This window comes from Thrips palmi, unplaced genomic scaffold (genome assembly GCF_012932325.1).
Source record: "Thrips palmi isolate BJ-2018 unplaced genomic scaffold, TpBJ-2018v1 HiC_scaffold_17, whole genome shotgun sequence".
NCBI classification, from domain to species: Eukaryota; Metazoa; Arthropoda; class Insecta; order Thysanoptera; family Thripidae; genus Thrips; species Thrips palmi.
Genome location: NW_023144626.1, coordinates 9884919 through 9899307, shown reverse-complemented (window position 1 = coordinate 9899307; position 14389 = coordinate 9884919). Strand labels below are relative to the sequence as shown.

At 61.0% G+C, this 14389-nt stretch overlaps 1 protein-coding gene across 1 annotated transcript in view; it reads right to left on the bottom strand.

The window, feature by feature from the left end:
* LOC117643452 (filamin-B-like) overlaps positions 1-14389 on the bottom strand; it is a 55769-nt gene that overhangs the window by 17058 nt on the left and 24322 nt on the right. The window contains 2 exon segments of the mRNA XM_034382367.1: positions 13736-13903; positions 13989-14213. Of these exon segments, the coding sequence (XP_034238258.1) occupies positions 13736-13903; positions 13989-14213 (393 nt within the window).

Sequence of the window (14389 nt, the reverse complement as noted above, 5' to 3'; positions counted from 1 at the left end):
AAACGTGGAACAACGCGAAAGGGGAGCCTCTGTGTTATGACAGGCTGGAGCGGCGCACCGGCGCCGCGATGTCGTCGTCCCTCCGTGTCTCTCGCACTAGCGGGGCGTCCCTTGCGGGCGCGACAGAGACAAGACGCTGTGCAGGATCAGTCGGCGGCAGGCTGCAGCGGCACGGCGATGTCAACACGGCGAACAATCCTGGCCGGCCGAGCAGCGCGGAGCAGCGCAGCGCATTCAATTGCATGGATTGAATGGAGCTGGCTGCGCCGCTGCGGTCGACGACGGCCAGCTCGGCCAGACGCTGATTCCGAACGGCGCTCTCGTCGCTCTGTCTCTCTCGCACTCATGGGGCGTCCGGCAGGACGGACACCGACCAAGCGAACTGTTCGGAATCGACCGGGCAGGCTCACGTGGCTGTGGCATTGCGAAAGGGGCGCGTTGTGCGTGCCAGGGCACCGCCGTGGACATGCAGGCCGTGCAGGCCGTCGCCGTCACCGCGGGCGACCTCGTCACGGCCGCCTTCGCGGCGGCGGCCCACAGTGGGCCAGAAGAACATTTTGAGCTCCAGAGTCGCTAAATGGGGCTCGAACCGAACGTGTGACCCCACCAATGGATCCCTCGTGGGGAGAGCAATCCATTGGTTTGGTCATTCGTTCGGTTCGAGTCCCATTTAGCGACTCTGGGGCTCAAAACGCGTCTAGAGTTTTGGCCGCCTCCACCGGTCTTCTGGCCCTTGGACTGGCCTCGGAAGGGCGTCGCAGCGAACGGCACCAGGTTCGAACCAACCAGCAAGTTTGTAGACTATAGTACGCTACGACTAGAAGCAGGCGGAACCAGGGTTACTGCCAGTGGGGTCTACGACGTCTACGACGACCACCAACCACGTGGCCGCGGAAGGTGACAACACCACTTTCCTGATTAAATCATAGATGTGTTTAGAAAGCTGAGTTCCTCTGGAAGGTGGACTCTACTGGAAGACTCTGCGGCAAAGGAAATGATCGTGGTCGCGGCCGGGGCCGGGTCAGGTTGGGTTAGTCTCCTGCCTTCCGACACGCGCGGCATCGCCGTCTCTCTCGCACTCACGCGGGGAGAGGGCCAGAGAGAGAGAGAGAGAGAGAGAGAGAGAGAGAGAGAGAGAGAGAGAGAGAGAGAGAGAGAGAGAGAGAGAGAGAGAGAGAGAGAGAGAGAGAGAGAGAGACAGAGCGACGCGGGGCCGGTCACAGTCTCCACACGACGCCGAAGGTTCTCGCCACAGGCATTACTCTGGGCTGTCACTTGACTGTGGGCAGGGCGGGCAGGGCAACCAGGGCGCCAGGCTGGAGTCCAGCCAGTCCAGCCGGTGCAGCCGGTGGAGTCCGGGACCGCTAAGGTCACACATTCACTCGCGCTGAACCCTCAAAGGTGAAGGTGTCTGGAGCGCACGACTGCCGCAACGACGCCCCGCATGCCAGCTGCTTTACTGCGGTCAGTCCTCAGACTAGCGCAAATATTTCTCATAAGTCTTTGTGCCCAATTTTTAAAATTAAACTGCAATTTTTTCGTGAAATAATTTGGAATGAATTGCAGTGGCTGTGACGTCAGCGGGGCGGAAAGGCGTGGCAATTACGAATGGCCGCGATTGGCTCAGCTCCGCGATTGAATTGAATCGACACCTTTATCTTCCGCCGCCCGATTCCGAGGCTCGTTTCGTTCGTCGCTCCGTCTCTGTCGCTCTCACGGGGCGTAGGGCGCGTCGCGTCGCGTGGGGGAGCGAGAGAGACAGAGCGACGAGGGCGGCAGGGGGCGTTACGCCGTTCCGCTGCTTAGGCAATGGCTCCCAATGCTCTTTGCCGCGGCGCCACCGCGACTACCGGCCCACAGTGGGCCAGAAGACCGGAGCCGGCAGCCAAAACTCGAGACGCGTTTTGAGCTCCAGAGTCGCTATAAATGGGGCTGCGACCGAACGTGTGACTCCACCAATGGATTGTTCTCCGCACGAGGGATCCACTCGCTCAGTTCGAGTTCTGTTCAGCGACTCTGCACCTCAAAACGCGTCTAGAGTTTTGGCCGCCCGCGCCGGTCTTCTGGCCCACTGTGCGGCCTGCCTGCCACTACCGGCACCGCGGCGGTCTTGGCTTGCTCGGAGCAAAGCGGTTACCTCCACTGGGAAACGACTCCCGGGGGGAGGGGGGGGGGGTGATAAGGCCCCAGCCTTGCGCGCGCCATTTGCCGAGTGTGTGAGCGTATGTGTGTGTGTGTGTCCAGTCGCATTTTTCTCATCTTTACTTCCTTCCGTCGGTGGATAATCGAGCCCGAGTGTCGGTCGCCGTGCCGCGGTGCCGCGGTGCCAGCCCATCGCCACTTTCTCGACTTTCCTTTCCGAGCGCGCTCGGCCCGGCTCGGCCCGGCTCGGCTCGGCTCGGCTCGGCTCGGCTCGGCCCAGCTCGGCTCGGCTCGGCTCGGCTCGGCTCGGCTCGGCGGCACAGGTACCGGCCCGAGGCGCTTCCGATGCTGCGTCCCCGCCCTTTTTTCCGTCCCAGGGCGCTGCTAGTGCGAGCCATGTGTGTGTGTGTCTGTCTCATCCCGGTGCTGTAACGGCGGTAACGCTTCAAATCACAGACTGTGCCGCCTTGGTGCCGCGCGACGCTGTGGTGACTTGTGACGCGAATCGCAACGGCAGGTGCTCACTCTGCTCACTACACTAAGCGCTGCCGCGCTGCCTGTTTCATAACGCCTGCTTATTAGGGAGCGCTTTGGTGGCTTCATTCGCGGGAAGTGCCTGGAAGTGCCGGGCTAATCGCACGCGCCTCTCTCTCTCTCTCTCTCTCTCTCTCTCTCTCTCTCTCTCTCTCTCTCTCTCTCTCCTCTCTCTCCCACGGGACGCACAGTGTAAGCGCCGAGCGCGCGGACGGGGCAGTCGTTTGTCGTTTGCATTCCGTGCATCGGCACGTCGCGACCGTCGCCTAGCGTCGCCTAGCCTCGGTCGTGGCTTCGACGGAGTGACTTTCACTCACGGGGACCCTGCTGCGCTGTGGCGGCCACCCCACTGGTCGGCCACCCTAGCGCCGGCACCGCAGAAAAGAAAAGAATTTGCTGGCCGTGCCACGGGGACCAGACACGGTGCAGCATCGCCGACGTGGACGGCGCACAGTGGGCCGGAAGACCGGCGGAGGCGGCCGAAACTCCAGAAGCGTTTTGAGCTCCAGAGTCGCGAAGCAGGACTTGAACCGAGCGTGTGACCCCACCAATGGATTCCTCGTTCGGAGAGCAATCCATTGGTGGGGTCACACGTTCGGTTCGAGTCCCATTTAGCGACTCTGGAGCTCAAAACGCGTTCAGGATTTCGGCTTTACTGTGCGACGCGAGGCGTGCCCGGTGGCCCGGTGGGCGTGGAGCGCCTTGCGGGTAGGCAGTGCCGAGTGCTGCCGCGCAGGGCTGCGCTGCGGGACGGTATCGCCAGCCGCACGGGGTTCAGGACCGCCGCTGCACACGCATGCACCACAGCGCCTCATCGCTCCGTCTCTCTCGCACCAGCACAAGACGCTCCACGAGTGCGAGAGAGACGGAGCGCGGCTCAGCGCGTCTCCCGGAAGCGTTTAGCGCCGTCTGGACCGCCCGCGCGGCCTGTGGGCCTGCAGCACAGCAGCTCGTGCCGACCCCCTCGGTGACCGTCGTCGTTTTGAGCCGTTTTAGAGGTTGGCTTGCACAACCCAGAGGCAGCAGCTTCCGCGCACAGTGGGCCAGAAGCCGGTGGAGGCGGCTAAAACTCAAGACGCGTTTTGAGCTCCAGAGTCGCTAAATGGGACTCGCACCAAACGTGTGACCCCACCAATGGATTGCTCTCCGAACGAGGAATCCATTGGTGGGGTCACACGTTCGGTTCGAGTCCCAATTAGCGACTCTGGAGCTAAAAACGCGTCTAGAGTTTTGGCCGCCTCCACCGGCTTCTGGCCCACTGTGCGGCGGCAGCTTCAGCCCTCGGCTGCACCGCCGCGCAGTGACGCCGCACTAAAAGCCGCCGCTCCCGTGCAACTACACTGTGCATAAATGACGTAACAGCGAAAATGGCGCGTAAACGCCAAACGGAAGGAAGCGCGGCGATTCGCGGAGCGGGAAAGCTCATCCATAGTCATCGCGATGCGCCGCGCGCAGTGCGCTGCAGTTGTGTTATTTGCGGGCGACGCAGCCAGCCGCCTGTCTCTCTCGCATCCCTACGCGACGCCCCATGAGTGCGAGAGAGACAGAGCGACGAAGGGGTCCCGCAGAATCAGGCGGCAGCGGGCTGCGCGGTGCGGCGCGCTGTGAGCAAGGCAGCAGCACACTGATTCGGAGAGTCGTTTTCGTCGCTCTGTCTCTCTCGCACTCATGGGGCGTCCCCAATAGGTGCGAGAGAGACAGAGCGACGAAGACGACTCTCGGAATGAGTGTGCAGGGCCGTCGTGCCGCAGTCCCGTTCGCACGCTTCATTTACCCCCGCGGTCGTGCGCCTGCAGTGGGCCGGTGGGGCCGGTGGGCCGTGGAGGGCGCCTCCACTGGAGGCGGGCGCGCCGCACCACCGCGATGCGCGTGCAGTGAGTGCTGCGCGTGCTGCGCGTGCGGTGCACACACTTTCAAAATTATTCATCCGCGGAGAACGAAAGCGGTAGAATCAGAAGAAAGGGGGGAGGGGCCTCGAGGGGCGGCATGGGAAGTCCTCAAGTCGTGCACGAGGGGCACTGCAATATAACGCTGTGCTTTCCCTGAAGGCCGATTCCGAGTGTCGTTTTCGTCGCTCTGTCTCCCTCGCACCTACACGGGATGCCCCGTGAGTGCGAGAGAGACAGAGCGACGAAAACGACTCTCGGAATCAGCCTACTGCAGGCCGGTAGGCCGGCGGGGTGCGCCGTGATCGGCAAGCCAGGAAGGCTGGCACCTGACGGTCTCTGAGGCCTGCAGGGGAGTGCACTCTAAATGTCTTACAATGAAATTTGACCTATGTTATTCGTATGTTACAGTGAATTCGGCGCAAGCATAATACGAAGCAATATTCCTTCGTAATACGAATCTTTTTAGCTCTATCATTGTAAGATACAAAGAAACCCGCGTGGGAGGATCTGTAGTGGAACTGTAGATGAAACTGCAGTTGTTCATCTGCAGTTCGTTTCTGTAGTTCTTTTCTTCCCTTTATTTGTATTTAAAATGTAATCAGTTTTGTATCGTCTGCTGCAGTCAGTTGTATGATTTAAAGTGGACAAAAACTGTCCTTAAACTGCACTCTGTTTTAAGATCCAACTGCAGTCCACTCTGTCATCCCGAAATGTAGTTGAAACCGCAGTTCAAGTTAGCTTCATTTACAAGTGCGAAGTGTTGATATCAAATGCAGTTCTCATCTGCTCTTTACTTACACTTAGAAAGTAAAGACTAGTGTATCGCATATACAGTCTCGGGTTCAATTCATGATGCAGTCAGAAACTACACTTAGAGTTTGTCCCGCTAGTAGTCCAAGTGTACTACCATCTTCACTCTGAATATCCTTCAGCGCTGTCACTTAAAAGTGATTTAATCTCTTTGAATTTCGCAAAGTGAAGCTCCGCACTGCTTCCAAACCGGCATGTCCGGACAAATGACGTGAAAATTCCCCGTGGAGTGGCCCGCGCCGGGCGGGAGTTGCGGTAAATCCCTCGCGCGCGGGCACGTCCATTGGCATCGCCCGCGCTGGACCCTGTCCCTCAGATGTCTCCGTGGCGCAGATGGCAGCGCCGCGGACTGACAAGCGCGGCCGCCCGGGTTCGACTACTCATCAGACTGACAAACTTACACGACAAAACAAGGAAAGGAGGGAAGAGGAAGGGTGTGACTGTAGAGGTCCATCAATTCTCGCCACTATTTTTTATATTTTTACTCAAATTTGTAGTTTTTACAAAACTGTCATGAACTGTCCGACAAAACTGTAGTTAAAACTGAAACGTCCGAAATAAGTACTAGATTTTTTGCAGTCAGAGTACAGTTGAATGACAGTTAAGTGTACTTAAACTGCATTTTAACTGCAGTTCATTACAAATAACTGCACTTGAACTGCACTTGAGCTGCAGTCGTATATCTGCAGTTAAACTGTGGTCAATGCATACTTCAAACTAGTAGATTTATGAACACTTTAAGATCATGAGTTACACTTTAATTTCCCTCCTTATTCACTGCAAGGTGAAGTATGACTTCAGTTCTTGGGTGCAATTCAGACTGCAGATTCTCCCACGCGGGAAAACCTTCGTAATACGAAGAAAAACCACCTTCGTATTATGCTTGCGCCATTTCCTTCGTATTATGGGAAATTTCTTCGTAAGACATTTAGAGTGTGGTGCCGAACAGCAGTATAAAGCCTTTTGCCGAGGGGGTAACCACTCCAAGAAATCGTGTACAGAGTACTCGGTATTACGGTGTATTACAGGGATATTACACGTGTATTACTGCATGAAAAGGCAAAAATTTGGCCCATGTGGCCCCAAAATGGTATTACAATAACGCGTATTACGCGTAATACACGGTTTTTGTGTACAGGGTATTACGCGAGTGTTTACCCCCTCGCCTTTTGCTCCGCACCGAAGAAGACGGCGCTGCACAGTGGGCCAGAAGACCGGTGGAGGCGGCCAAAACTCGAGACGTTTTGAGCTCCACAGTCGCTAAATGGGACTCGAATCGAACGTGTGACCCCACCAATGGATTCCTCGTCCGGAGAGCAATCCATTGGTGGGGTCACACGTTCGATTCGAGGCCAATTTAGAGACTCTGGAGCTCAAAACGCGTCTAGAGTTTTGGCCGCTCCACCGGTCTTCTGGCCCACTGTGCGCTGGCCCGCTGTAGACTTCTGATGCCGAGAGTCGTTTTCGTCGGTCTGTCTCTCTCGCACCTATGCGGAACGCCCCGTGAGTGCGAGAGAGGCAGAGCGACGAAGACGACTCTCGGAATCAGTCTGCTGGTCCCGGCCAGGCCAGGCCGCTGCACGCTGCGCGTCGCACCGCGTCGCACGCACGACGGAAGTCTCGGCGACAGGATGCCCCGGACACGCCTGCGGGCTGCAGGATACGGCAGCAGGGCCCGGCCGCGAGGTGAAAACAAACCCGCCCCGCCCCGCCCCGCCCCGCCCCGCCCCGCCACTGGACTAGGCACGTGTCCCCAGCAGGTGATTTGCGAGGAAAGTCAACCGACCGCCTATTGGCTGCCACTGGCTGCCCGTTGGCCGTTGGCGCCCCGCGGCGTGCGCTAAACTGATTCCGATTCGTCGCTCTCTCTCTCGCACTCATGGGGCGCCCCGTACAGGTGCGAGAGAGACAGAGCGACGAAAGCGTTGGACGGAATCAGCGTGCAGCGCCAAGGCACAGTGGGCCAGAAGACCGGTGGAGGCGGCCAAAACTCTGGACGCGTTTTGAGCTCCAGAGTCGCTAAATGGGACTCGAACCGAACGTGTGACCCCACCAATGGATTGCTCTCCGAACGAGGAATCCATTGGTGGGGTCACACGTTCGGTTCGAGGCCTGTTTAGCGACTCTGGAGCTCAAAACGCGTCTGGAGTTTTGGCCGCCTCCACCGGTCTTCTGGCCCACTGTGCAAGGGCAGCTCGCACGCATCCCTACCTCCCTTCCTTTTCGGTCCACGAGCCGCCAGTCCACGCCACTGATAAGATAAGCGGCGCCGCATCGCCTGCCCGCCTTCCTGTTCCTGGGTTGGATCACCCCAAGGGGACCAAGTGCACGCACACGGTACGCGGCACACGGCACACTGTGAGCCCCGTCCGGAGGCAGTCCCGTGGGAAGGCGGCCTTGCCCACTTCCCAGCAGCCGCGGACACCGGACCCCGAAGCACCCCGAAGCGCGAGCAGAGCATGCGCGTGAGCATGCGCTGGAGTCCAGCCAGCGCATAGGACTCTACGCACAGTGGGCCAGAAGACCGGTGGAGGCGGCCAAAACTCAAGACGCGTTTTGAGCTCCAGAGTCGCTAACCCGGACTCGAACCGAACGTGTGACCCCACCAATGGATTCCTCGTTCGGAGAGCAATCCATTGGTGGGGTCACACGTTCGATTCGGGTACCATTCAGCGACTCTGGAGTTCGAAACGCGTCCGGGATTTTGGCCGCCTCCACCGGTCTTGTGGCCCACTGCTGGGCCGCCCCCCCAAAAAAAACTCGGCCTGGAATAGGCCAGCGATGCACCTGCATGCCGACGCCGAACACTGCTCTGTCGACGCTCTGCGTCAGTCTCTCTCACACTCAAGATGCGTCCCGAACGGTGCGCGAGAGAGACAGAGCGACGACAGGACATACAGCCCTGTTCGGAATCAGTCGGTCGTCGGCCCCAGAGGCGTGATGGCTGTTGTCCAGCCGCACCTCGCTGCCTGCCGCTGTCTCCCTCACACTCGCGGGGCGTTCCGCGAGTGTGCGAGAGAGAGAGAGAGAGAGAGAGAGAGAGAGAGAGAGAGAGAGAGAGGAGAGAGAGAGAGAGAGAGGAGAGAGAGAGAGGAGAGAGAGAGAGAGAGAGAGAGAGAGAGAGAGAGAGGAGGAGAGAGAGAGAGAGAGGAGAGAGAGAGAGAGAGAGAGAGAGAGAGAGAGAGAGAGAGAGAGAGAGGGAGAGAGAGAGAGAGAGAGAAAGAGAGAGAGGGGGCGTACGCGGCAGTCGAAAGTTAGCAATAACGTTGGCGAGCGGGCCGCCGTATTAGCGGCCGGCCAGCATGATGAGCTGCAGCGCCACGCCCCTACACCGGAAGCGGCGGAAGCGGGGAAAGGAAAAGGCGACAGTGGCGGAGCGCCGCGAAGCACCGCGAAGCACGCGCGGACGCGGCGGCTAAGCGCGGAGCCAAGCAAGCCGCGGGGCGGGGCTCGACTAACTACGATGCAAAGCTTGGCGATCCTCACACTCTCATTTTCATAATTTGTTTGCAAGTCAACCACGCATAAAGCTTGAACGGCCACGCGTTCGCGCACAAGACCCCCCTCGCCGGGCAGGCTAGGCCAGTAAGACTGATTCCGAGAGTGGTTTTCATTCGCGCTGTCCCACTCGCACTCATGCGGGAAGCCACGTGAGTGCGAGAGAGACAGAGCGACGAAAACGACTCTCGGAATCAGTCTGCAGGCACGTTGGGCAGGTGCTGGAGGAAGGAGGGGGCATCGCGGCCAGTGACTCGAAGCTCGAAGCTCGAAGCGCCACGCAGGCCGCGGCCGCCGGGTCGACGCCGTGCCATTGCGGCCAACCGGTTCATCAGTTGGTACACTGTAGACTCATTCCGAGAGTCGTTTTCGTCGCTCTGTCTCTCTCGCACCTAGACGGGACGCCCCGTGAGTGCGAGAGAGACAGAGCGACGAGAACGACTCTCGGAATCAGTCTGGTGGCGGGCCGGCTCGTGGATGCCAGCCATGCCGGCCGTGCCAGCGCGGGGTAAGGTTGGCGAGTCTGGCTGAATGAGAGCAGGCGGCGGGGCCTGGAGCAGGCGGCCTGCTTGCAGTGTGCTTGCAGCGGCGCGGCGCAGCGCAGGGACTCCGGGCGACTCGGGGAGTGACTCCGGGGAATAATGGAACAGCAGAGCCATTCGGTGCGGAGCCCCGTCGCTCTGTCTCTCTCGCACCCCTACGGGACGCCCCACGAGTGCGAGAGAGACGGAGCGACGACAAACTGTTCGGAATCAGCGCGCTGCGAGGCAGCCGTGTCGCACTCGTGCAAGTGCGTGACGAGGTCGGGAGTGCCGGCAGAGAGGGGAGAGGGACAGACGGTCCGGCCTGATTGCAAACAACGGAGAAAGCCGCGTGCATGTCCGCAAACATTCGGGCAAGACAAACAAAAATGAAATATGTCCGTGACGCCTTTCCGGTGGCTTGTGATGCCAGCAATGTTAGCGGGATCGCCGTAAAGTAAGCAGCAACCTGCTGGACGTCGAAAAACTTCGGCGAATGTTTACTGTGTGGGCAACGCAGTTTGAGCAAACACTGACCGGATCCTAGTTCGATGACCTGCCTGAAATGTATCTTCGCGGCCGCGGCCACCCCCGCCTTCTTGGCCATCTTGGCGATGGCGCGGCGCCGCTCCGGACCGCCCACGCCAATCTCCGCTTTGACGTCTCATTTGCTGGACCGCTTGCCTTCGCCATTGCCTCCCCGTTGCAGGCCTGGGCGGCCCACAGTGGGCCAGAAGACCGGCGGAGGCGGCCAAAACTCTTGACGCGTTTTGAGCTCCAGAGTCGCTGATTAGGACTCGAACCGAACGTGTGACCCCACCAATGGATTGCTCGTTCGGAGAGCAATCAATTGATGGGGTCACACGTTTGGTTCGAGTCTCACTTAGCGACTCTGGAGCTGAAAACGCGTCCAGAGTTTTGGCCGCCTCCGCCGGTCTTCTGGCCCACTGTGCGGACTGGGCCCTCCTCGGGTTGCCGGCGCCGTGGACGCCGTGGACGCCGTGCTATGTGGCCTACTGACATGAATCGGGATGGCGAGGTCCGGCGAACCGGCGGGGAAGAGGGGGGGGGACGCGTCGACGGCGGGGTGCCCAGCGAGTGTTTGAACGCCGAGCCCGCCGAAATAAAAACCCTCGACAGAGAAAAGTGCGCGAAATTTTACCTGGGGAAGGGGGGCGGGGCGTGTCTACTGACTAGGGCCGCAACGGTGGCACCTCGTCCTCCTCGCCGTCCTCTCAGGCTGGAGGTCACGACAATTCGCGTGGGCCCCGCCCCGCCCCGCCCCGCCCCGCCGCGCCATACCGGGCCGGTGAGGGCGTTGTCGGCACCGCGGCCCACGCAGCCTCCAGCACACTGAGGAGATCGTGATTCGTCGCTCTGTCTCTCTCGCACCTACGCGGGACGCCCCACGAGTGCGAGAGAGACAGAGCGATGAAAACGACTCTCGGCATCAGCCTCCAGCCGGCGTTCTGCAGCTCCAGCGCGTTCCAGCCCGGCCTTGCTGGCGACGCTGGCGCCGTTCACCGGACGGGCGGGGCCGCACGGCGGCAGGCGGCAGGCCTACCGCCAGCGGGCCGCTTGGCCCCGCTCCGCCGCGCGGCGGGGCGTCAAGAGGGCGATAAACGCCGCGCCGCGCACGCCAACCGGCCGGAGGTCTTCCAGGTCACACCCGGAACGCCGCCGCCGCCGCACTGTGGGCCAGAAGACCGGTGGAGGCGGCCAAAACTCTGTACGCGTTTTTAGCCCCAGAGTCGCTAAATGAGACGCGGACCGAACCTGTGACCCCACCGTTGGATTCCTCGTCCAGAGAGCAATCCATTGGTGGGGTCACACGCTCGGTTCGAGTCCCAGTTGGCGACTCTGGAGCTCAAAACGCGTCTAGAATTTAGGCCGCCTCCCTCGGTCTTCTAGCCCACTGTGCGCCAGCCCGGAGGCCCGGAGCACAGGGCCACTTCACTCGGAGCATACCTTCGCCTCGGACGTGTTCCAGGTTATCATGGAGGTCGCTAATGGAGCCCAAGTTCATGGGGCGTTAGGCCTGCAGGACATGTAGAGTGCTTTCGTTGTGCTGTCTCTCTCGCACTCGGGGACATCGTCGGGACTGACGGGGTATCGGTGCTGGTCGTCGCGGTCGCCGCCGATGAGCGGGTCGGGAGCCGACCGGTGATCTAGGGCGGGGGGCGGACCGCGCCGCCCGAGCTGGCGGCGAGCTGGCGGCCCCGAAACAGGCCTTGCCGCACTGCTCGATGCTCGTTGTGCTTGTTGTTGTGATGGCGCACCGGGCTGGCCTGGCGCATTCCGACCAGACGCGGAAACGCGGAAACGGAGAGCCTCACCACGACGGCAACCCTGCCACCACGGCCACGCCGCACAGTGGGCCAGATGACCAGCGCCGGCGGCCAAAACTCTAGACGCGTTTTGAGCTCCAGAGTCACTAAACGGGACTTGAACCGCACGTGTGACCCCAACCAATGGATTGCTCTCCGAACGAGGAATCCATTGGTGGGGTCACACGTTCAGTTCGAGTCCTGTTTACCGACTCCGGAGCTCAAAACGCGTCTAGAGTTTCGGCCGCCGCCGCCGGTCTTCTGGCCCACTGTGCGCCGCGGCTGCGAAGCACCGCGAAGCGCAGGGCTGACCGGCCCAGAGAATAGAAGAAGCGCACTGGTGGACTGGGGGGCAGGGCGGGGCAGGTGGAGGTGAATTCCAGAGCACAACCGCCACGGGCGGACGGCGGATAGGACGGCATCGCAAGAAAACCAGAAGACTGGCCGCGGCGTCGCGTGGCCAGTGGAGCGTCGCCGCGCCGTCCCCGCCGATCCACTCGAGCCCGACGTCGACGTCGTCCCGGCGCCGCCGTGTCCGCCGGACGGTGGAAACAGTTCGCGCAGCGCGCGGCCCGCCGGGGATAGGCAGGCCGGGCAGGCCGACCGGCAGGGAATCATCGGCGGAGGCGGGCCGTGGCTGCATTCCGGAGGACTCACACGCACACACACCGCACGCGCGCGCGCACACACCACACACACACACACACACACACACACACAGCCCGCAATGGCTTTCCCTTTGAGAGGTGCCGACAGAGCGAATCCGCTGCCAAAACGCGCCATGCGCGGCCACCCGCTTCATTAGCACTCGGAAATGAATTGAAAGGCCGCTTTTCTCACAGAGTAGGCGCGCCGCGCGCCCCAGCCTCGCGTCGCGGAAGCGGCGAGCGGCAGCGAGTGGCAGCAGCGCGCCGCGGGCCCTGGGAGCGCAGCGACGCGGGCCGGCACGGCACTAGCACGGCACGCTGCAGCCCGGACCGCACTATTTCGCCGCTCCGTCCCTCTCGCACTCGCGGGGCGCCATGCAGGGGTGCGAGAGAGACAGGGCGACCAGCCGTCTGATTCCGAACACTGCTTTCGTCGCTCTGTCTCTCTCGCACTCATGGGGCGGTCCGTAGGGGTGCGAGAGAGACAGAGCGACGAAGCAGTGTTCGGAATCAGACGGCAGGCGCAGCTCACTGCTCATAAAACGCGCGGCTCCGCGGCCTGACAGTCTCCTTGCGGGACGACGTGGTTACGGCAATTACAGTGTGGTGGTGACGCCGTGACGCCGCGACGCCGTGACGACGACACCGCACTCCAGGAGGACCGCGCTCACACCGAAAATAGGCACGCTGTAACCAGGACTGCGTCCGTCAATCGCAGGAAGACTTTTTCAAGCGCTTGAAAGAGATGTGAAAATAAATGTAGGCTGCAGTCCTAAACTTGTTGGTCCGTCAGGGAAAGCAGAAGGCTCATGAAGATAACATAACATGGGGCACACGGAGCTGCGGCCTACCCGACGACACACCAACGCCCACTACAGGAGTGCCAGCCCCTCCCTAGCCCTCAATGGTAATGGTAATAAGGCGCTGCGTGGTGCGGGCCCGAAATGGCATACGATCATGTGTGGTCTAGCCCTTAATGGTAATGGTAATGGTGGCCGAAGTGCGGCCTGAACTCCAGGCGGCGAGGCGGCCGGCCGAGGTGTGGCCTGCCGCCCGGGCGCAGCGCAGCGCGGGCGTTCGAAGGGTTGCCTACGCGGCGGGGGCGGGGCACTGAAGCGGAACGCAGACCGTAGCACAGTGGGCGGACAAATCTCTGGCCGTGCGTTGGGCTCCAGAGTCGCTACACAGGACTCGAACCGAACGTGTGACCCCACCAATGGATTCCTCGTTCGGAGAGCAATCCATTGGTGGGGTCACACGTTCGGTTCGAGTCCTACTTAGCGGCCCTGGAGCTAGAAACGCGTCTAGGATTTTGGCCGCCCCCACCGATCTTCTAGCCCACTGTGCGGCGCGGAGCGGGGACTCACCGGGCACGGTCTCGCCGTTGAACTTCATCTCGACGACGTGGGTGAGCAGCTCGTGGGGCACGAAGGAGGCGCGGAAGCGCTGGTTGCCGAGGGTGCGCACCGAGCTGGTGACGTGGCCGCCGTTGACAAGGATCTCCAGGTTGCCCGATCCAGCGCCGGAACCGTCGACTAGAACATTATGGTTTGTTGAAAATCGGATTTGAGCAGAGCGTGCGGCTTTCCGCACCAGCATTCGAGGTACTCGAAGACTCACTCTCGAACTCGACGGGCTGGCCGAGGACGCCGTTGGGGATGCGGCCGACCTGGATGGCGCGCGCGTTGTAGGCGTGCGTGCGGAACGGCGCGCCGCGGACCTGCTCGCCGCGCACGTGCACGTCCACCACGTGCTCGCCGACCTCGGTGGCGGTGAAGTGCGCCTCCACCAGCTCGCGCCTTGCGCCCCGGGACAGCCGCACGGGCACGGAGCGGCGGGACGGCGCTGGGCGGGGCATTCAGGCATTCAGGACGCACACGTCAAGGGGACAATGACGATGACTCAGGAACACTGATTGTTGCACAGTGGACCAGGTGACTGGTGCAGGCGGCCAAACTTTTAGACGCGTTTAGAGCTCTAGAGTCGCTAAATGGGACTCGAACCGAACGTGTGACCCCCAC